Below are 21,040 nucleotides of genomic sequence, written 5' to 3' on the forward strand. Positions count from 1 at the left end.
TGGTGGCTCACGCCTGTGATCCCAGCACTATGGGAGGCCGAGGTGGGTGGATCACGAGGTCAGGAAATCGAGACCATCGTGGCTAACATGGTGAAACCCTGTCTCTATTAAAAATGCAAAAAATTAGCCGGGTGTGGTGACGGGCGCCTGTAGTCCCAGCTACTCGGGAGGCTGAGGCAGGAGAAGGGCGTGAACCCGGGAGGCGGAGCTTGCAGTGAGCTGAGATGGTACCACTGCACTTCAGCCTGGGTGACACAGTGAGACTCTGTCTCAAAAAAAAAAAAAAAAATTAGCCGGGCACAGTGGTATGTGCCTGTCATCCCAGCTATTCAGGAGGCTGAGCATTCCCTAGGGCTCCCTTAGGGAATGAGCTGCCCCGGTGTGAAATGCTCTGTTCAGAGATGCAACCTGAGTAAGTGGGAGGGGACATGAAAGAGTCATTCATCATCATCATCATTATTATTATTATTGAGATGGGGTCTTGCTGTGTCGCCCAGGCTGGAGTGCAGTGGTGTGAACTCAGCACTCTGCAGCCTTGGCATCCCAGGCTCAGGTGATCCTCCCACCTCAGCCTCCTGAGTAGCTGGGACTATAGGAGTACGCTACCATGCCTGGCTTTTTTTTTTTTTTTTTTTTTTCTGAGACGGAGTCTCACTCTGTCACCCAGGCTGGAGTGCAGTGGCGCGATCTCAGCTCACTGCAAGCTCCACCTCCCAGGTTCACGCCATTCTCCTGCCTCAGCCTCCCGAGTAGCTGGGATTACAGGCACCCGCCATCATGCCTGGCTAATTTTTTGTATTTTTTAGTAGAGACAGGGTTTTCACTGTGTTAGCCAGGATGGTCTCGATCTGCTGACCTCGTGACCCACCCACCTCGGCCTCCCAAAGTGCTGGGACTACAGGCATGAGCCACCACGCCCGGCTATGCCTGGCTAATTTTTGTATTTTTTTCATAGAGACAAAGTTTCGTCATGTTGCCGGGCTGATCTTGGAACTCCTGGGCTCAAAGCAATCCATCTGCCTCCGCCTCCTAAAGTGTGGGGATTCCAGGAGTGAGCCATCACACCTGGCAGAAACAGCCATTTATTACCATTACTACTACTATTATTATGAAAAAGAACTTGTTGCTCATCACCACTCCTCTCTAACAAGTCGTTCATTGCTGTTACAAACAGTCCAAAAGACCTGACAGTCCAAAAGACCTCCCGGGGGGGATATAACAATGTTCATGGAATAGAAGGCTCAATATTATAGGATGTCAACTCTTCCTATATTAATCTACAGATTAAATCCAATTCCAAAAAAAATCCCACCAGGTGTTTTTTTTTTTTAAATGTGTTTGGCCTGGTAAGGTGGCTCACACCTGTAATCCCAGCACTTTGGGAGGCCCAGGTGGACGGATCACGTGGGGTCAGGAGTTTGAGACTAGCCTGGCCAACGTGGTGAAACTCCATCTCTACTAAAAATACAAAAATTAGCTGGGCATCGTGGTGGATGCTTGTAATCCCAGCAACCTGGGAGGCTGAAGCAAGAGAATTGCTTGAGCCCCGGAGGCCGAGGTTGCAGTGAACTGATTATCACGCCATTGTACTCCAGCCTGGGTGACGGGGCGAGACCCTGTCTCTAAAACAAAATAAATAAATGCCAATTCTAGAAGCCACCAGAAATCATGGTGAAAATTCCTGATACAGCCCTGGGCCACATACTTTCTCCATGCTAAGCCCAATCACTCCCCACAGTTCTGTTGCTATTAACAGAAATCACCTGTGCTCACTGAAATACAGGTAGCCAGGGACACTGATGTGGGATTTAGAGTAGGAGGTCTAGGCTTGAGGCCTGGCTGTATCAGTTAGGTGACCTTCCTGAGCCTAAGTTTTCTCATACTTTTTATAGAGACAGGGTCTTGCTATGTCGCCCAGGCTGGTCTCGAACTCCTGGGCTTAAGCAATCCTCCTGCCTTGGCCTCCCAAAGAGCTGGGATCACAACATTCCACTACATCCAACTTCCTGCTTTGTAAAATAACATCTACAGGCTGAATGTCCCTAATCTAAAAGTCTGAAATCTGAAACTTTTTGAGCATCAACATGATCCTCAAAGGGAAGAATCTCTGGAGCATTTCACATTTTCAGATGAGAAATGCTCAGCTGGTGAGCATAATGCAAACATTCCAAAGTCCAAAATCTGAAACACTTCTGGCCACAAGCACTTCAGAGAAGGAATACTCTCCTTATGGGTAATTAACAAATCAACACTATCCTTTTTATTGTTTATTGTAGAGATGGGGGTCTCTCTATGTTGCTCAGGCTGGTCTTGAACTCCTGGCTCAAGCGATCTTTGTGCCTCAGCCTCCCAAAGCACTGGGATTACAAGCGTGAGCCACCACGCCAGGCCTATTAACACTATCTTAGGAGACTAACACTATCTTAGGAGGCCTATTAACACTAAATTAGGAGCAGCATGGCAAAGTAGAGAAAACATGGCTTGTGGAGCTTGCCAACTTCATTCAAAAGCCAACTCCGCTGTGACTTAGAAGTTAGGTGGCCTTGGGCAAACTCGGTAATCCCTGGCACTTCGGTTTCTTCATCTGCAAATGGGCTGTTAATGACTTCATGGAAGGGCTCTTGTAAGACTGGAGATGATATTAATAAAAAGGTTAAACATAATAATACACAGCCAGGCACGGTGGCTCATACCTGTAATCCCAACACTTTGGGAGGCCGAGGTAGGCAGATTGCTTGAGCCTGGGAGTTGCAGACCAGCCTGGGCAACATGGTCAGACGCCCATTTGTACAAAAAATACAAAAATTAGCCAAGCGTGGTGGTGCACGCCTGTAGTCCCAGCTGCTTGGGAGGATCTCTTGAGCCTGGGAGGCGGAGGTTGCAGTGAGCCGAGATCATGCCAGTGTATTCCAGCCTGAACGACAGAGTGAGACCCTGCCTCAAAAAAATAAAAATAAATAGTAACAATCGATAACATCTGAGAGCCTACTACGCACCAGGAACTGAACAAAGAGCTCTACGATTGATTAACTCAGTTTTCACAGCCTTATGAGGTAAGTACTCTTACTACCTCCAGCTTACAGTTGGGGACACAGACTTGGAAAGATTAAGTCACCTGGCCAATGTCAGATGGCTAATGTGGGAGAGTCAGGACTCAACCTCAGTCACCCAACTTCAGGGTCCAGAATTTAGCCATGGTACTAGAAATATTTCTCTTGTACAGCGTACAGGTAAAAGCCCTGGCCACAGCAGGTAACCAATGTGATTTAATGAGGAAAGAGAAAAGACTCTGGAAACTGCAGACCTCCACACACGTAAGGTTTGATCATGATGAGGTGGAGGGAACAGAGTTTCAGTATCCTGGCGAAGAGAAACAGTGAGAATCAACAAAATACAAGTGCTCTGGGACCCCACAGCTCCCACAGTCTACAGGTTTTACTTCAAGTTCATCTTATAAGGCCAGGGAGGTGACGTGAGAACACAGGAGCGATGAGAGGAATGTTGCCTCCCTTGGTGGCAGCTCCACAGGCTCCCAGGGCCCACCCACGTCCTCACTCAGGGCGGGGGCGCAGAACTTCCATTTTACAGATGAGGGAACAAGGGCCAGTTCAGGAGCTGGGTCCTGGACCCTGGTCTCTTTATCTTGAGTACTATGCTTTTTTTTTTTTTTTTTTTTTAATCAAAAGTATTATTCCACACCAGGAATGCACCGTGTACCAGCCCTGGACAAGATGGGCTGGATTCCAGCTGAGCTGCCCTTCCTATCTCAGGCCCTCTGCTCTAAAGTCCTTTCGGCATCAGGGTGTGGCTCTACCTTTAAGAACCTGCCCAACACCCCTCCTGCAGGACACAGTCCAATCCCCACACTAGAGGGAATTCCTTCTCTCTTAGGGCTGGCAAAGCCTGTCTCCCCAGCCCGGCCCTGCAACCTCCCAGCCATCTGACCCTGGGCACATCCCATAACCCCTCTGAGAGCAGAAATGAGGCAACCCATGCTGCCTAACACATGGCGCTGTTGCAAGGAGGCCCTGATTAGACAATGTAGGATAAAGCAGTTCACAAGGCATTTCTAAAAAGTATGTTGTGGCCGGGCGCGGTAGCTCACGCCTATAATCCCAGCACTTTGGGAGGCAGAGGTAGGTGGCTCACCTGAGGTTGGGAGTTTGAGACCAGCCTGGCCAACATGGTGAACCCCATCTCTACTAAAAATACAAAAATTTGCCAGGGGTGGTGACTTGTGCCTGTAGTCCCAGGTACTCGGAAGACTGAGGCACGAGAACCCCGGAGGCAGAGGTTGCAGTGAGCCGAGACTGAGCCACTGCACTCCAGCCTGGGTAACAACAGCAAAAGTCCGTCTCAAAAAAAAAAAGTATGTTGCAACACCCTCATTTTCCAGCTTCCTTAACGTAAATGCCAGCTCTGTGGTCCTTATCATGCCCGTCATAGTGCCTGGCATAAAATACAATCAATGCAAACACTATACAGCTCCTATCCCTCAGGGACAGTGCTAGGTGAGTTTACAAACTCTTCCTCATTTAAGACAAAAGCCCCATGAGACTGGGACTACTGCCTCCATTTAGCAGATGAGGAAACTGAGGCAGAATGAGGTTAAGGTCTTGCCCAGGGTTCACCCACCACTAGAGCGTAAGCTTGATGAAGACAGCATTCATGTATTTTCTTCACAGCTGCGGCCACACGCCTTAAGATAGTGTCTGGGACACGTAGGTAGGACCTTAGGAAATATTTGCTCAGGAAGTCAATGATGGAGATAAGATTGAACTCAGTTTTTTTGTTGTTGTTGTTTGTTTTTTTGAGATGGACTGTGTCTCCTAGGCTGGAGTGCAGTGGTACATTCTTTGCTCACTGCAACCTCTGCCTCCTGGGTTCAAGCGATTCTCCTGCCTCAGCTTCCCTAGTAGCTGGCATTACAGGTGTGCACCACCACGCCCAGCTAGTTTTTGTATTTTTGGTAGAGATAGGGTTTCGCCATGTTGGCCAGGCTGGTCTCAAACTCCTGACCTCAGGTGATTTCTCCCACCTCGGCCTCCCAAAGTGCTGGAATTACAGATGTGAGCCACTGAGCCTGGCCCTGAACCCAGTTTTTAAAGATGTAAAACTAATTCCCTGTCCATGGTATAAGAATTGTGTTGCGTGAATATCTGCTTTACTGTGTGAAGGCTGTAAGTATTCTGGCAGGGAAGGCTGATACCCAGCTTGGAATAGGGAATTGGGATTTGATGTGAGCTGCATGCTTCACCATGCCCAGCCTTGGAGAATGACTTTGCCATGTGGCTTGTTCCTCCCAAGACAGTCACAGCCTTGGACTGGAGCTGACATGACAGACGGCCCCCACTGGTGTCAGCACCAGCCCAGGATGGTCCTGGGGTGCAAGCTAAGGATGCAGCTGGGACTGGGTCCCCTGCAGACAGACAGAATGAAAGGGGTTCTGGTCTGAGAATGGCTCCCAATCCTGCCCCTGAAGACCTGCCCCTTGCCAAATCCAGGGAGTCCCTGAATGCAGCAGGCCCGTGCCCCTGGAGTTCCCTCGGCCCAGACCTGACCTGGCAGGTCCCCACTCAAACCTGGCCGCAGGCCTCTGCAGTCTGAGATTGGTGTTAAACACAGCCAAACGTAACCACAGGAAGTGATTCTGGCTGCAGGACCCTAAAGTCTGGAGAATGATTTTTCCGTGTGGCTTATGGAAATGAATCTTGGAGACACAGGGATGCAGCCACTTAGGCAGACCTTCGGTATCATTTTTCCTATCTACATACCATCTGTACTATTATTTCCTTAATGTTTTTCTTTTAACGAATCCATCTTTTTCACTTATTCTTAAAAGGAAGTTTCATGAAAAGTTTAAAAGAGCAACAAAATAAGGCCTGCCCAGAGATTTTGTGCTCATTAGCACACAGTGTTCCAGCTGGCTATAGCCTTAAAAGACTTAAAAATGCCAATTCTAGGTTGGGTACTGTGGCTCATGCCTGTAATCCCGACACTTTGGGAGACCGAGGTGTGCGGATCGCTTGAGTCCAGGAGTTCGAGACCAGCCTGGGCAACACGGCGAATCCCTGTCTCTATTAAAAAAATACAAAACTTGGCCGGGCGCGGTGGCTCAAGCCTGTAATCCCAGCACTTTGGGAGGCCGAGACGGGCGGATCACGAGGTCAGGAGATCGAGACCATCCTGGCTAACACCGTGAAACCCCGTCTCTACTAAAAAATACAAAAAACTAGCCGGGCAAGGTGGCGGGCGCCTGTAGTCCCAGCTACTCGGGAGGCTGAGGCAGGAGAATGGCGTAAACCTGGGAGGCGGAGCTTGCAGTGAGCTGAGATCCGGCCACTGCACTCCAGCCTGGGCGGTAGAGCGAGAGACTCCGTCTCAAAAAAAAAAAAAAAAAATACAAAACTTGACTGGGCGTGGCAGCTCACACCTGTAATCCCAGTTACTCAGGGGGCTGAGGCAAGAGAATCACTTGAGCCGGGCGCGGTGGCTCAAGCCTGTAATCCTAGCACTTTGGGAGGCCGAGACGGGCGGATCACGAGGTCAGGAGATCGAGACCATCCTGACTAACACGGTGAAACCCCGTCTCTACTAAAAACTACAAAAAACTAGCCGGGCGAGGTGGCGGCGCCTGTAGTCCCAGCTACTCGGGAGGCTGAGGCAGGAGAATGGCGTGAACCGGGAGGCGGAGCTTGCAGTGAGCTGAGATCCGGCCACAGCACTCCAGCCTGGGTGACAGCGCGAGACTCCGTCTCAAAAAAAAAAAAAAAAAAGAGAATCACTTGAACCCAGGGAGGCAGAGGTTGCAGTGAGCTGAGATCACACCACTGTACTCCAGACTGGATGAAAGAACAAGAGTCCGCCTCAAAAAATAAAAAATAAAAAAAATTAGCTGGGCACAGTGATGCACATCTTTAGTCCCCGCTACTTGGGGGGCTGAGGTGGGAAGACTGCCTGAGCCTGGGAGGTGGAGATTGCAGTGAACCTTGATCATGCCACCGCCACTGCACTGTAGCCTGGGCAATACAGTGAGACCATGTCTCCAAATAAATAAATAAATAAAAGGGAAAAAAGGGTTCCAGCTCTAGCGCTGCTATTGCTGGCTCATGACCTTGGCAGGCCCGTTAACACCCTTGAGCCCCCGGTTCTTAATCTGAAAACTGGTGTCATTTTCAGAATGCTTCCTCTGAAGGTCAAATAAACAGCAGATAGAAAAGGGCCTTATAAACCCCACATAGGAGATGATTAAGGGAGAGCTGAAGCACAATCTAGCAAGAAGGCAAAACCCAAGAGTCGCCCCAAAATGCTACAAGGAACCTTGCTTCTTTCAGCCTGAGGCCTGTGTGCAGGACACTGCTCGGAATGGTAACAGAAGAGGGACAGAGAGAGGAGGCTGAGAGGTGGCACTTACGATGTCTGAATTTTGGTGAACTCGGGGATTTCTTCTTTTTTCTTTCTAAAGAGGAACCAGTAGGTTAGGAGGCCCACGATGACTGAAAATAGAATCACGTCCGTCATGCTGAAAAGAGATACTTCTTCGGCCACCGCCTCGGACACAGTGGAGCTGGTGTCCACGTGGGAGTCCCCCATGTTGATCATGAAACTGTTAGGAGACAGAAACAGCAGACGTCAGCACAGGGGAGCAGGATGCCCTGAGGCTGGCTGGGGTGCCCACCTGAATGCTGGGCCTCATGCCCCTGGGGCTGCAGAAAATGGTCACTGCACTGGGTAGGAGGAGCGGCTCACTAAGCCAGGTTCCTGCCAAGACAGCCATAGCCTTGGACTGAGGCTGACACAACAGACAGCCCCCAGTGGTGTCAGCACCAGCCCAGCGTGGTCCTGGGGTGCAAGCTAAGGCTGCAGCTGGGACTGGGTCCCCGGCAGACAGACAGAATGACAACCACTGACTCAGTGCGCTGGAACTTCCTCCAATCCCACAAGGACACTGCACGGTGACGGGAGGGAGTCCACGCGAGACAGGACCACTTTGCAGCAAACCCTTTCCCCAACTGTGTGGCGGGCTGGGGTTGCCCTAAATCCTGTGTGCTCCAAAAGTCTCCAGGCCTGGCCCTTGAGTGGCTCCTGATATTCACGAGCCTTGGACTATCCTGCCTGGCGAGAGTGTCTCTGTGTTCCCAAGACCTTGGGCTATGAAGATAGTTCCTGTTAACAATGAGATGTATGGTGAATGCCTGCTTTCCTATGCCTGGGTGTCTTTTTTTGTTTGTCTTTTTTAAGACACAGAGTCTTGCTCTGTCACCCAGGCTGGAGTGCAGTGGTGTGACCACAGCTCACTGTAGCCTCAAACTCCTGGGCTCAAGTGATCCTCTCAGCCTTCCAAGTAGAACTTCTATGATTACTGGCATGCGCCGCTGCATTCATTTTTAAATTTTTTTTCTACTGACAGGGCCTTGCTATGTTGCCCAGGCTGATCTCAAATACCTGGGCTCAAGTGGTTCCCCTGGCTCGGCCTCCCAAAGCACTGGGATTACAGGCGTGAGGCCCTGTGCCTGGGGTTTCGAATCATGCTGTATCGGTCTGATGTCTGTGGGTACTGGAGATGGAATAGGTAAGCCTTCAGACCCAGACGCTCCACGCCTACACAACGGACCCACCAATAAAAACCCCGGAAACCTTGGCTTGGGTGACCTTCCCCGGGTGTCAGTTCTTCACAGGTGCTCTCACACATCGTTGCTGGGAGAATTAAGTGTGACCAGCAATGATGGAAACTCGTGTGTGACCACCTGGACACTCACGCCTGGCCTCTCCTGGACTCTGCCCTATGTGCCTTTGACCTTTGCTGATTTTAATTTGCATCATTTTGCTGTAATAAACTGTCATCGTAGGCAAAAAGCTTTTCTGAGTTCTGTGAGCCCTGGTGAATCACTGAATCAGAGGCGGGCTTGGGGAACCCCCATGTCACCAGCCTAGTTCCCTCGAAAGATGCTCAACGGGTCCTTCCATCACCGACACCTGATAGGCAGATCTGACATGAGTCAGCAAAGGTACAAGTGGGAGTCCCTGAAACAGCAGCTTCGGCTGCTTACCGAAGAGGCTGGGTTCAGCCCTGAAGTTCACATCATTCCATTTTGCAATCACGGAGATGACTGACTGGGTTTCTTTCACCACCAGCAGAGCACCCAGACTCAATCAGGAAAGCCTGAGTCATGTGTCAGCAATTAGGCAATGAGAGACCATGTTCTAGCTGACTGCCAATGGCTGTCACTGTCACCGGGAAACCACAGGGCTGGTCTGGGAAGCTAGGGCATCCGAGGGTTGTGGGCATCGGTCTACCCTACACAGCCTGCTGGGAACAGGCCATTCAGGACAGGCCTGCGAGCTTGGGTCTTTGCTTTCTCACTAATCTGAGATGCTTTTCCAATGGATTGAGTTCATCTCAATTTAGCTTTTTTCTTTCTTTTTTATTTTATTTTTTTGAGATAGTCTCTCTCTCTGTTGCCCTGGCTGGAGTGCAATGGCGCCATCTCAACTCACAGCAACCTCCACCTCCCGGGTTCAAGCAATTCTCTTGCCTCAGCCTCCAGAGTACCTGGGACTACGGGTGCCCACCAACACTCCTGGCTGATTTTGTAATTTTAGTAGAGATGGGGTTTCACTATGTCCGCCAGGCTGGTCTCGAACTCCTGATCTCAGGTCATCCACCCATCTTGGCCTCCCAAAGTGCTGGGATTACAGGCGTGAGCCATTGTGCCTGGCCTCAGTTTGGCTTTTTTGATATGACTTTTTTTTTTGGCGGGGGGGATCGGAGCCTCACTCTGTCACCCAGGCTGGAGTGCAGTGATGCGATCTCGGCTCACTGCAACCTCCGCCTCCCGGGTTCAAGCGATTCTCCTGCCTCAGCCTCCTGAGCAGCTGGGACTACAGGCACACGCCATTGCACCCGGCTAATTTTTGTATTCTTAGCAGAGACAGAGTTTCACCACGTTGGTCAGGCTGGTCTCAAACTCCTGACCTCGTGATCCGCCTGCCTCGGCCTCCCAAAGTGCTGGGATGACAGGCATCAGCCACCGCACCTGGCCAGGTTTTTTGATATGACATTAAAGGACAAAGTGAATTCTGTTGTCCCCAGAGAAAACCATTTATATTTAATCTCATTAACACATTTAATATTTACTTAATGCTAGTCATATCAGGATCTCTGTCAAGCTTATGAGCCACCTGTCACATTTTCATGGAACCAGACAGAGAGGCATTTAGGATCTGCTTTGACAGATTCTGGAAGGACTTGTCCCGCAGAATCATGAGGCAGCAGACACTCAGGGCCTGACTGGAACCAGTTGGGAGTGTCATGGTGACAGAGGAACTCCCCTAGCTGTCTAGCTGTTATTTATCACAAGGCAGCAGCCAAGAAACTTGCGCTGCCTGTCCCTCACCCTCCTCCCTTCTAATTCCCCAAGTGACCGGTCCCCTCATTTTCCAGAAGAGATCTAATGCCCATGAAGCGAAGTCCTTCTCGACACAGACTCAAGCCGACTGCATAACTCATGGCAGTTTCTACTAATAAATCGACGACACTGGGAGTGAGGTTAACGCACATCTGTACCCATGTAATCACCGCAAGAGCCTCCTGACGGACGTGCCATTTCCCACACAGCGACCGGGGGATGCTTTACAAAGGAAGTCAGGTCGGCCAGGCACAGTGGCCCACGCCTATAACCCCAGCACTTTGGGAGGCTGAGGTGGGCGGATCACGAGGTCAGGAGATGGAGACCATCCTGGCTAACACAGTGAGACCCTGTCTCTACTTAAAAAAAAATACAAAAAATTAGCCAGGCATGGTGGCAGGCGCATGTAGTCCCAGCTACAGGAGGCGTCCCAGCCACAGAGGAGGGAGGCTGAGGCGGGAGAACGGTGTGAACCCAGAAGGCAGAGCTTGCAGTGAGCCAAGATCACGACACTGCACTCCAGCCTGGGTGACAGAGCGAGATTCTGTCAATCAGGTCATGTCCCCTCCCTGATCAAAACCCTGCGATGGGCCGGGCGTAGTGGCTCATGCCTGTAATCCTAGCACTTTGGGAGGCCGGGCAGGCAGATCACCTGAGGTCAGGAGTTTGAGACCAGCCTGGCCAACATGGTGAAAACCTGTCTCTATTAAAAATACAAAAATTAGCCGGATGCAGTGGCGCGCGCCTGTAATCCCAGCTACTCAGGAGGCTGAGGCTGCAGAATCACTTGAACCCGGGTAGCGGAGGTTGCAGTGAGCCAAGATCACACCACTGCACTCCAGACTCCAGCCTGGGGGAACAGAGCAAGACTCCACCTCAAAAAACAACAACAACAACAACAACAACAACAACAACAACAACAAAAAACCCTGAAATGTCTTCACATCATACTTCATACAAAAACCTAAAGTGGCCGGGCACAGTGGCTCACGCCTGTAATCCCAGCACTTTGGGAGGCCGAGACGGACAGATTACGAGGTCAGATGTTCAAGACCAGCCTGGCCAACACAGCGAAACTCTGTCTACTAAAAATACAGAAATTAGCCAGGCGTGGTGGTGTGTGTCTGCAGTCCCAGCTACTTGGGGAGGCTGAGGCAGGTGAATTGCTTGAACCTGGGAGGCGGAGGTTGTAATGAGCCACGATCGTGCCACTCCTCCAGCCTGGGTGACAGAGCGAGACTCCATCTCAAAAACAACAACAAAGCCCTGAAGTCCTTACATAGCTCATAAGGCCCATTACAATCTAGCCCTTGGAAGCCACACTCCCACCACCCACATTTCTTTTTTTTTTTTTTTTGAGATGGAGTCTGCGCTGTCTCCCAGGCTGGAGTGCAGTGGCACGATCTCGGCTCACTGCAAGCTCCACCTTCCGGGTTCACCCATTCTCCTGCCTCAGCCTCCGGAGTAGTTGGGACTACAGGCCCCCACCACCACGCCTGGCTAATTTTTTTGTATTTTTTAGTAGAGATGGGGTTTCACCGTGTTTGCCAGGATGGTCTCCATCTCCTGACCTCATGATCTGCCCACCTCGGCCTCCCAAAGTGCTGGGATTACAGGTGTGAGCCACAGCGCCCGGTCTCCTACCACCCACATTTCTTACTACGCTCTCCTTCTTCACACCTTGCAGGTCACACCAATCTCCTTCTGTTTCAGGGCCTTTACACATGGCCATCTCATTATTTGCAAAATTCACTCCCTCATTTAAATTTCTACTCAGATGTCACCATCTCAGACAGACTTTGCCTGAGAACAGAACCTACAACTGCCCCCTGGCCACAACCCCTACCCTCTGACCCCTCAATGGAGCTTATCCCTACCTGAAATTATATTATACATTACCCCACCACTGGCTATCTCCCTGACTAGAGGGTCAGCCCTACAAGGGCAGAGACTTGGCTTAGTTCATAGACTGGCATATGAGCATTTATGTCGATTTGTTGAATAAATAAACATTTTTTTTTTTTTTTTTTTTGAGGCGGAGTCTCGCTCTGTCGCCCGGACTGGAGTGCAGTGGCCGGATCTCAGCTCACTGCAAGCTCCGCCTCCCGGGTTTACGCCATTCTCCTGCCTCAGCCTCCCGAGTAGCTGGGACTACAGGCGTCCGCCGCCTCGCCCGGCTAGTTTTTGTATTTTTAGTAGAGACGGGGTTTCACCGTGTTCGCCAGGATGGTCTCGATCTCCTGACCTCGTGATCCGCCCATCTCAGCCTCCCAAAGTGCTGGGATTACAGGCTTGAGCCACCGCGCCCGGCATAAATAAACATTTGATCAGAAGACAAGAACCTTCTGATTTTCGGGTACCTGGATTGGCAGTGCCTGGCTTACAGACTACGGAATGCCTTTATAATCTGAAAACCACACTACAACTCCATCAAGACAGTCTGTGAGGCAGACTCTATTCTCTCCTCTTCACGCTGCCTGTCTCTAACACCTGAACTCCCAGCTTCGTTCAGCCTCTTCCCTGAGTTCAGAGTCAGGACCACACAGTCTCACGCAGCTAAGGAAACTAACGCGCAACACCACAGAAAGGAACAGGAGCTGCTCCTTGAGGCTGTGACTGACTCCCTGCAGCCAACAGGGGTGGCGCTTGACCCTGAGTGCCCCTCAGCCCCGACCAGCACACTGGGCGCTCCCAGCGCTCAGCCTGGAGGCTCCACAGAACAAGAATGTTCCCAGCAGCTTTGACTCTGAAATATCAAACTACTTCTGAGAGAAGACAGGTGCGGTAGGAAGGACTCAGCCAGCCATCACTTTATCCAAGGCCCTGAGCTACAGATGAGGCTACAAGGGGTAAGCACCTCACCCAAGGGGCAAAACGAGAAATAGGCCCAGCTTCCCAGCAGGCTGTGCTCACTGCCCTCTACTTAGGACACGGGTCTCTCTCTCACTCGGTGTGAGCTCCTGGAGGCAAGAGCAGCATCTCAGGCACCTCTGCGTCTGGCATGTGGTGGGAAAGGAAAGCCTCTCAAGGAGATTAAGCTTGGAGGAATCCCAGGATTCAAGCAGTGTACCTGGGGGCTGAGGCCACAAATGAGCCCCTGGGTTAAGAAACTTAACCATTTTCCCCTTGATGCACACACAGACACCCACCATCTCTCCAGCCCCACCGTGAGCCACTCTCCAGCTCGCACCTTTGTGGTCCTGCCCCAGAGCCTGACAGGTGTCTGAGATGCTCCTCCTCTCGAAGTTCGTACTCAGTCTTCAGACCTCAGCTCCGCCATCCCCTCCCCAGCATACACTTCCTTGGCGCAGAATCCAGTGCGCAATAACTACTCAAGGGAATGAAGGGAATCCGCGAATATATTATGATACATGCAACATAAAATGTGCAGGAATCAAAAACACTAAGTGCAAAGATTTAAAACACACTGTGGGGCTGGCCACGGTGGCTCACACCTATAATCCCAGCATATTGGGAGGCTGAGGCAGGCACATCACTTGAGGTCAGGAGTTTGAGGCCAGCCTGGCCAACATGGTGAAACCCCATCTCTACTGAAAATACAAAAATGAGCCAGGCGTGGTGGCGGGTGCCTGTAATCCCAGTCACTCGGGAGGCTGAGGCAGGAGAATCGCTTGAACCCGGGAGGCGGAGGTTGCAGTGAGCCAAGATCGTGCCACTTGCACTCCAGCCTGGGCAACAGAACAAGACTCTGTCCCAATCAATCAATAAACAAAACACACATTGGGCTTCTAGTGTACCTGTCTGGACAGATCCCAAATGTCCTTCGTTTGTGGAGCCCCTCTATCTCAGCAAATTTTTCAGGTATCCGTAGGCCAAAAAAAATGCCTAACAGTTTCACGTATAAAGTAGTTAGGTCCAAACAATCACTGCAAACCCAGCTTCGCAAAGATGTAAAATCCTAGGAAGGAACGCAGCAAGGATCTCACGTTGGAACTGTGAACTGTCCCAAGCTAGCACTTCACATGGAGTTCGACAGAACTGAACATCTGCCGCATTTGCGAATGAGGCACTTGTGAGTTTGCTGCAGTGCCCTGGCACAGTTTGGGAGCTACCTCTGCTATACCAAATACTCTGATGGGAAAACTCTGCATGTCTTGACTGACAACTCTCTTCCAGATCAGGTAGTCCCTACGGGTACTTTGAGGAGGTTCTGGAAGCCTGCGTGAGCCTTCTGCCCTGAAAGAGGCTTTAATCTCTGACTTTCTTCTTTATACCTTCAGCAAAAGGAACAGGGGACAAGGCAGAGCTCATGTGGTCAAAGACAGTATCAGTCCAAGCAGCAAACAAGAACTAGACCAGGCTCTTGCCACACCAGCTGGCTGGGATCCCAGACACACCCCTTACCAACAGAAGGCTTTGATGTTCTCATCTGCAAAATTAGATACAGAGCTGGGTGCAATGGCTCATGCCTGTAATCTCAGCACTATGGGAGGCGAAGGCGAGCAGATTGCTTGAGCTCAGCAGTTCGAGACTAACCTGGGCAACATGGCAAAACCCCAGTTCTACCACAAAATACAAAAATTAGCCAGGTGTGGTGTGCACCTGTAGTCCCAGCTATGTGGCAGGCTGAGGTAGGAGGATCACTTGAGCCCAGGAGGTTGAGGTTGCAGTGAACCACAATCACACCACTGCACTCTAGTCTAGGCAACAGAGTGAGATCCTGTCTCAAAAAAAAATTAGGCACAGAAAAAGGCACATGTCAAAATACCAGCCAAACAGATCTCCCCAACTCTAAATAGAGCAGATCTGACTTGATATTTTATTATAAATTAGGTCTCTACATAAGTCTTCATTATTATAAAATACAACATACAGACAGAGAAGGGTAAAAACTATTCATGTATAGCTTGACCACGATTCCTTGTCAATTTCAGTAGCTGACTGATTCCTGCCAAGGTAGCAATCAAGGGCAACAGCTCCAGTTCCGCACACCACCGAGCAAGATGGACAAACAAATCAGGGGGCACACAGGCTGGGGGGCACTGGCGGGAGCCTCACCAGCTTCTGAAAGGGGAGAATGACATAAGAACACAAGGGCTCTCTGAGGCCAACAGTTTGCAACACTGGAACAGGTTGTCTTCCAGGAAGTGTTTGCAGTTTTGCATTTGCTGTTTGCAACTTCTGGTCAGTAAACAAGATCGAGCAACCAACTCAGCACTGATACTGGCATGAGTCAGACACCCCAATCAAAGCAGTAACAAGGAAGGAAAGATAAATAAAACATGTAATTTAGTCAGCCCTTTAGCTGACTGTCACTGTCATGTCACGGCCACCTAGACAAGGCTCTGGCATCCACCTTCTGCCTGCAGGGGGAGCGGGGTCATTTGGGTTCACAAACCCCTCTGCCAAGGTTGAGTGGCTTCAAGATGAGGGAAAACCCTCATGGAACCATACCCTACTGTTGCCTGACAGCACAACCCCCAGAGACTGAGAGGTGCTCGGGGAACACTACACTGTCCAAGGTGACCTATTAAAAAGCAGTGTCCAAGAGTGACTCAAACAGATTGCTCCATAGCCAGAGTGCCCAGGAAGTTTATTATCCATACTGAGGTGTTGGTACAGATTTGTGTTTACCTTCTGTGAGGTTGTTTCTTGACTCTGTAGATTTATGTCTTTTACAAAATGGCAGCAACTTCTCATTTATTTATTTTTGTTTTAAGGAGACAAGGTCTCGCTCTATCACCCAGGCTGGAGGTGTAGTGGCATAATCACGGTTCACTGCAGTCTCAACTTCCTGGGCTCAAGGGATCCTCCTGCCTCAGCCTCCCGACTAGGTGGGACTACAGGTATGCCTCACCACACCTGGCTAATTTTTGTATTTTTAGTAGAGACAGGGTTTTGCCACATTGCCCAGTCTGGTATTGAACTCCTGGGATTCTGCCCGCTTCGGTCTCCCAAAGTGCTGGGATTATAGGAGTGAGTCACTGTGCCCGGCCACCCTTATTTTTTAAATAACTTTTCAGCCTCATTCTCTTTCTCTTCTTCTCCTGGGACTTTGGTGACATGAAAGTTAGATCTTTTATTAGTCCCACAAAATCCTGAGGCTCTGTTCATTTGTTTTGTTTTGGTTTTTAGTCTAGTTTCTGTTGTTCAGGTTAGGTAATTTCTACTACTCCAACTTCAAGTTCATGGATTCTCTTCTGTCTTCTCCATTTTGCTGTGGAGTCATCCATTCAGTTTCCTATTTTGGCTACTGTATGTTTCGGTTCTAAGACATCTGTTTCATTCTTCTTTATATGTTGTTTAATTCCAACATCTGTGTCATCTTGATGCTGGTGTCTGTTGACTGTCTTTTCTCATTCAAGTTGAGAGTTCTGTGGCTCTTGGTATAGTGATTGAATTTTATTGTATCCTGGGCATTCTGAGTACTTTAAGATCCTGAATCTTACTTAAGCCTATTTTATTTTAATTTTATTTTTGAGACAAGAGTCTCTGTTGCCCAGGTTGGAGTGCAATTGTGTGATCTCAGCTCATTGCAACCTCCGCCTCCCAGGTTCAAGTGATTCTCGTGCCTCAGCCACCAGAGTAGCTGTGATTACAGGCGCATGGCACCACACCTGGCTAATTTTTTTTTTTTTTTGTATTTTTAGTAGAGACAGGGTCTCAATATGTTGCTGGGGCTGGTCTCCAACTCCCGGCCTCAAGTGATCCACCCACCTTGGCCTCCCAAAGTGTTGGGATTACAGGCGTGAGCCATTGCACCCAGCCTCTTTTGATTTTATTAAATATTCTCTGTCACCCTGCTGATAGGGAAGGAAGGTATCAATTCATTGCTGTCAGGCAAGATTCAGTGTTCCTCCTGGGCCTCTGCTGACAAACCCTAGCTTGGAGAGGGAAGAGTACTTCATTACTGCTCCCCAGATGGTCTGAACTGACACATGGGGTGAGGCTCCCTGGTTCCGCCCAGTGGTGGTGAAGTCCTGACTTGCACTGGGCCTCCTCTGATGTCACCTCCAAGGAGAGTAGGTTTCCTTGCTTCCTTGAAGAGTCGAGGTTTCCTTGGCTATTTTTTTTTAAGTTGATAATTCTCCCTCTTGCAAATTTCCCTTAAAAGATGTCGCAGGTATGAAATAAGACTGAGCCACAGGAGAAGCACAGCCCTTTGGACTTCCCTGCAATTTCTATAGCATTCGCTCATATCTTGGAAGCATTTAGAGGAAAGCCACCAAGAGGGTTTAAGAATGCAATTCCTTGGCTCTTGATGAATCAAAAGACATTACCAATACTTTTCAGTTGTTATTTACTTGGGGAGTCAATGCCAAGTTTGAAGAATTAGCATGAAACAACTAAAAATAAGAGCATTTTCAAAGAAGTTGAGAAAAGTTTAGTACCATCTGAACTGGAATCCACTAAGACGTGTTATAATGAATGCGGGGGGCAGAAAAAGACTTAGTTGGAGCCTATGGTTGTTCACTATATTATTCACCAGCAGATACCATGCAAAAAATTTGAATCTATTATATGTGATCAAACAAGGGAATGTCAACAGTATCTGCTCTCACAGACTTAACCTAAGTTGGTCTTAAGGATTGTTGTCAGAAATAGAAACTGAATATCCTAACTGTTCTACCATACAGCAGTTGAGCAGCTTAGCAGTGGTAAAGTCTGGTGTGACTTTTTTGAGCTCAGAGTGAATACTAAAACTTTTCTGAACAAGAATAACTGAAAAGTACTGCCCTCTTAGTCTTTAAAAAAAAAAAGGGCTGGGCACGGTGCTGTAATCCCAGCACTTTGGGAGGCCGAGGCGGGCAGATCACAAGGTGAGGAGATCAAGACAATCCTGGCTAACACGGTGAAACCCCATCTCTACTAAAAATACAAAAAATTAGCTGGGTGTGGTGCCAGGTGCCGGTAGTCCCAGCTACTCGGGAGGCTGAGGCAGGAGAATCACTTGAAACTGGGAGGCAGAGGTTGTAATGAGCTGAGATCACACCACTGCACTCCAGCCTGGGTGACAGAGCAAGACTCCATCTCAAAAAAAAAAAAAAAAGAAAAAAGAAAGAACTGCCCTCAACCACTATTACCAAATACTAAATGACTTCGGAAATTAGCTTTTGCTGCAGACCTGATGTTTCTTAATGAGGCCAATCTAAAATTATAAGGCAAAAGAACAGTTATATGCAAGATTTATATTGTGGTAAAGTCATTTCAATGAAATTAACCTTGTATTAATTACAAGTAATGTCAATCCACATGATACAATTCCTAGACTGTCAAGGTTAAAACAAGTGAGAAAACTTTGCACATTTTTTTGAGCTCAAACCACAGTTCTAGCCCTAGCAGCATTTTTCAGATCTTGATCTAAGTATGAAGGAAATTCCTATATTTAAAATCCATTTAACTGTACAATTGAGCAGCTCTCATCTCACCTTCAATTGGAAGTGGCTGATCTGCAATGCAATAATGCAAAAAGGCAAATATCAAGAGGGGAATCTAAAAAAAAAATTCTATGAATGCTGTCTTCCAATGATGAATATGCTCCATCAAAATGTATGCTCCCTAACATAACTTGGCAGTACCTATTTGTGTGAAAAGCTATTTTCAAAGATGTCACCTATACAATCTCATTACAGATGAGCACTGACAGGTGGGTATCTGCAACAGATTTTGATGTTTGGGAACACTAACTGAGAACCCCAGTGAAACAAAATTGTTTTCCGTTTTTTGTTTTTTTGAGACTGGGTCTTGCTTTGTCACCCAGACTGCAGTGCAGTGGCACAATCGCAGCTCACTCCAGCCTCAACTTTCTGGGCTCAAGTGATCCTCCCACCTCAGTCTCCACAGTAGTTGGGACTACAAGTGCATACTACCTACCATGCCCGGCTAATTTTTTAACATTTTTTTGTAGAGACAGGGTTTAGCCACGTTGCCCAGGCTGGTCTCAAACTCCTGGATTCAAGCGATCCTCCCAACTCAGCCTCCAAGAGTGCTGGGATTAGAGGTGTGGGCCATTGGCACCTGGCCCAAAACTCTTATCCCTACAAAAATCATTCCATTCTTGGCCGGGCGTGGTGGCTCAAGCCTGTAATCCCAGCACTTTGGGAGGCCTAGACAGGCGGATCATGAGGTCAGGAGATCGAGACCATCCTGGCTAACACGGTGAAACCCCGTCTCTACTAAAAAATACAAAAAAAATCTAGCCGGGCGAGGTGGCGGGCGCCTGTAGTCCCAGCTACTCGGGAGGCTGAGGCAGGAGAATGGCATAAACCCGGGAGGCGGAGCTTGCAGTGAGCTGAGATCCAGCCACTGCACTCCAGCCCGGGCGACAGAGCCAGACTCCGTCTCAAAAAAAAAAAAAAAAAAAAAATCATTCCATTCTTCTTATTAACAAACCTGTATTAAAAACTTACACTCAACTGTTATTAGTTATTACTTGAATTTCTTTTAAAAATATGTATTTTAAAATACAGAGACAGGGTCTAAGTTGCCCAGGCTGGCCTCAAACACCTGGGCTCAAGCAATTCTCCCACCTTGGCCTCCCAAAGTGCTGGGATTACAGGTGTGAACCACTGCAACCAGCCTTATTTGAATTTCATCAACAAAAAATGTGGACACTTGTTGCCTCTCTTGTTATATATAATATCCTAGATTTTACTTCTTGGCATGTAAAGCCTAAAAAATATTTATTACCTGGCCTCTGACAGGAAATAAGTTATTAGCACCTACTCCGGATAACTGAAGTGCACTTAGTTACTGGAGCTCTGTACTGACTGAGCAGTCTAGATGCCGCAGGCTCTGGTTGTGGGAATCTGGGCAGGTTACTTGACCTCCCGGGCCTCAGGTTTCTTCTCCATAAAGCAATATGGAGCTAGTCACCAAGGATCATCCTCAGCTCTAAAATTCTACACAGCTAGAGAAATACTTCCGGAATATGTGAACCACGTCTGTGCTGTCTCGAGTCCCTGCAGGATTCCTTTTGTAGTCTACTCAGCCATCGTGTCATTGTACAACATACCCAGGGCCTAAAGAGGCAGGAGAGGTTGCTTGCACCCAGAGGGAACCCAGGCTGTAGGATCTTAGGTTCCTGCATCTTTTTGGTTTGCTTGTTTTAAGAGACACGGTCTCACTCTGTCACACAGGGTGGAGAGCAGTAGCATAATCATAGTTCACTGCACCCTCATACTCCTGGCCTCAAGCCATTCTGCCACCTCAGCCTCCCAAGTAGCTGACAGTACAGGTATGCAACACCTCACCCAGCAAATTTTTTTAAAAACTTTTGTTTCTGCAGAGATGGGGTCTTGCTTGGTTGCCCAGGCTGGTCTCAAACTCCTGGGCTCAAGCAATCCTCCCACCTTGGCCTCCCAAAGTCCTGGGATTCCAGGTGTGAGCCAGCACACTCGGCCCCTGCATCTTTTTTGTTGATGGTGTTTGTCTTTTCTTGAGGCAGGATGACTCTCACCATTATGAGACTGCCTATGTTTTTTTTTTGAGACAGAGTCTCTCTCTGTTGCCCAGGCTGGAGTGCAGTGGCGAGACCTCGGCTGACTGCAAGCTCCGCCTCCCGGGTGCACACCATTCTGCCTCAGCCTCCCGAGTAGCTGGGACTACAGCCACCCGCCACTGCGCCTGGCTAATTTTTTGTATTTTTAGTAGAGATGGGTTTTCACCGT

General features: G+C 48.9%; 1 protein-coding gene and 1 non-coding gene across 4 annotated transcripts in view; both read right to left on the reverse strand.

Annotated features, from left to right (window-relative positions):
- Window positions 1-21,040, reverse strand: part of LOC117072480 (NADPH--cytochrome P450 reductase) — a 76,720-nt gene that overhangs the window by 28,126 nt on the left and 27,554 nt on the right. For 2 of the 3 annotated variants that reach the window (XM_033192682.1, XM_033192684.1), the window contains exon 2: window positions 7,415-7,606. In XM_033192682.1, coding sequence (XP_033048573.1) covers window positions 7,415-7,602 — 188 coding nt within the window. In that variant the 5' untranslated portion in view covers window positions 7,603-7,606. Of the gene's footprint in view, window positions 1-7,414; window positions 7,607-13,599; window positions 13,619-21,040 lie in introns of those variants that run through there. The other variant, XM_033192683.1, reaches the window with a different exon arrangement.
- Window positions 17,483-17,617, reverse strand: LOC117073865. Its single transcript, XR_004433415.1, has one exon. It is a non-coding gene; the product is annotated as a small nucleolar RNA SNORA14 (small nucleolar RNA).

The sequence above is a fragment of the Trachypithecus francoisi genome, unplaced genomic scaffold (assembly GCF_009764315.1).
Source record: "Trachypithecus francoisi isolate TF-2019V2 unplaced genomic scaffold, Tfra_2.0 Lachesis_group4, whole genome shotgun sequence".
NCBI classification, from domain to species: Eukaryota; Metazoa; Chordata; class Mammalia; order Primates; family Cercopithecidae; genus Trachypithecus; species Trachypithecus francoisi.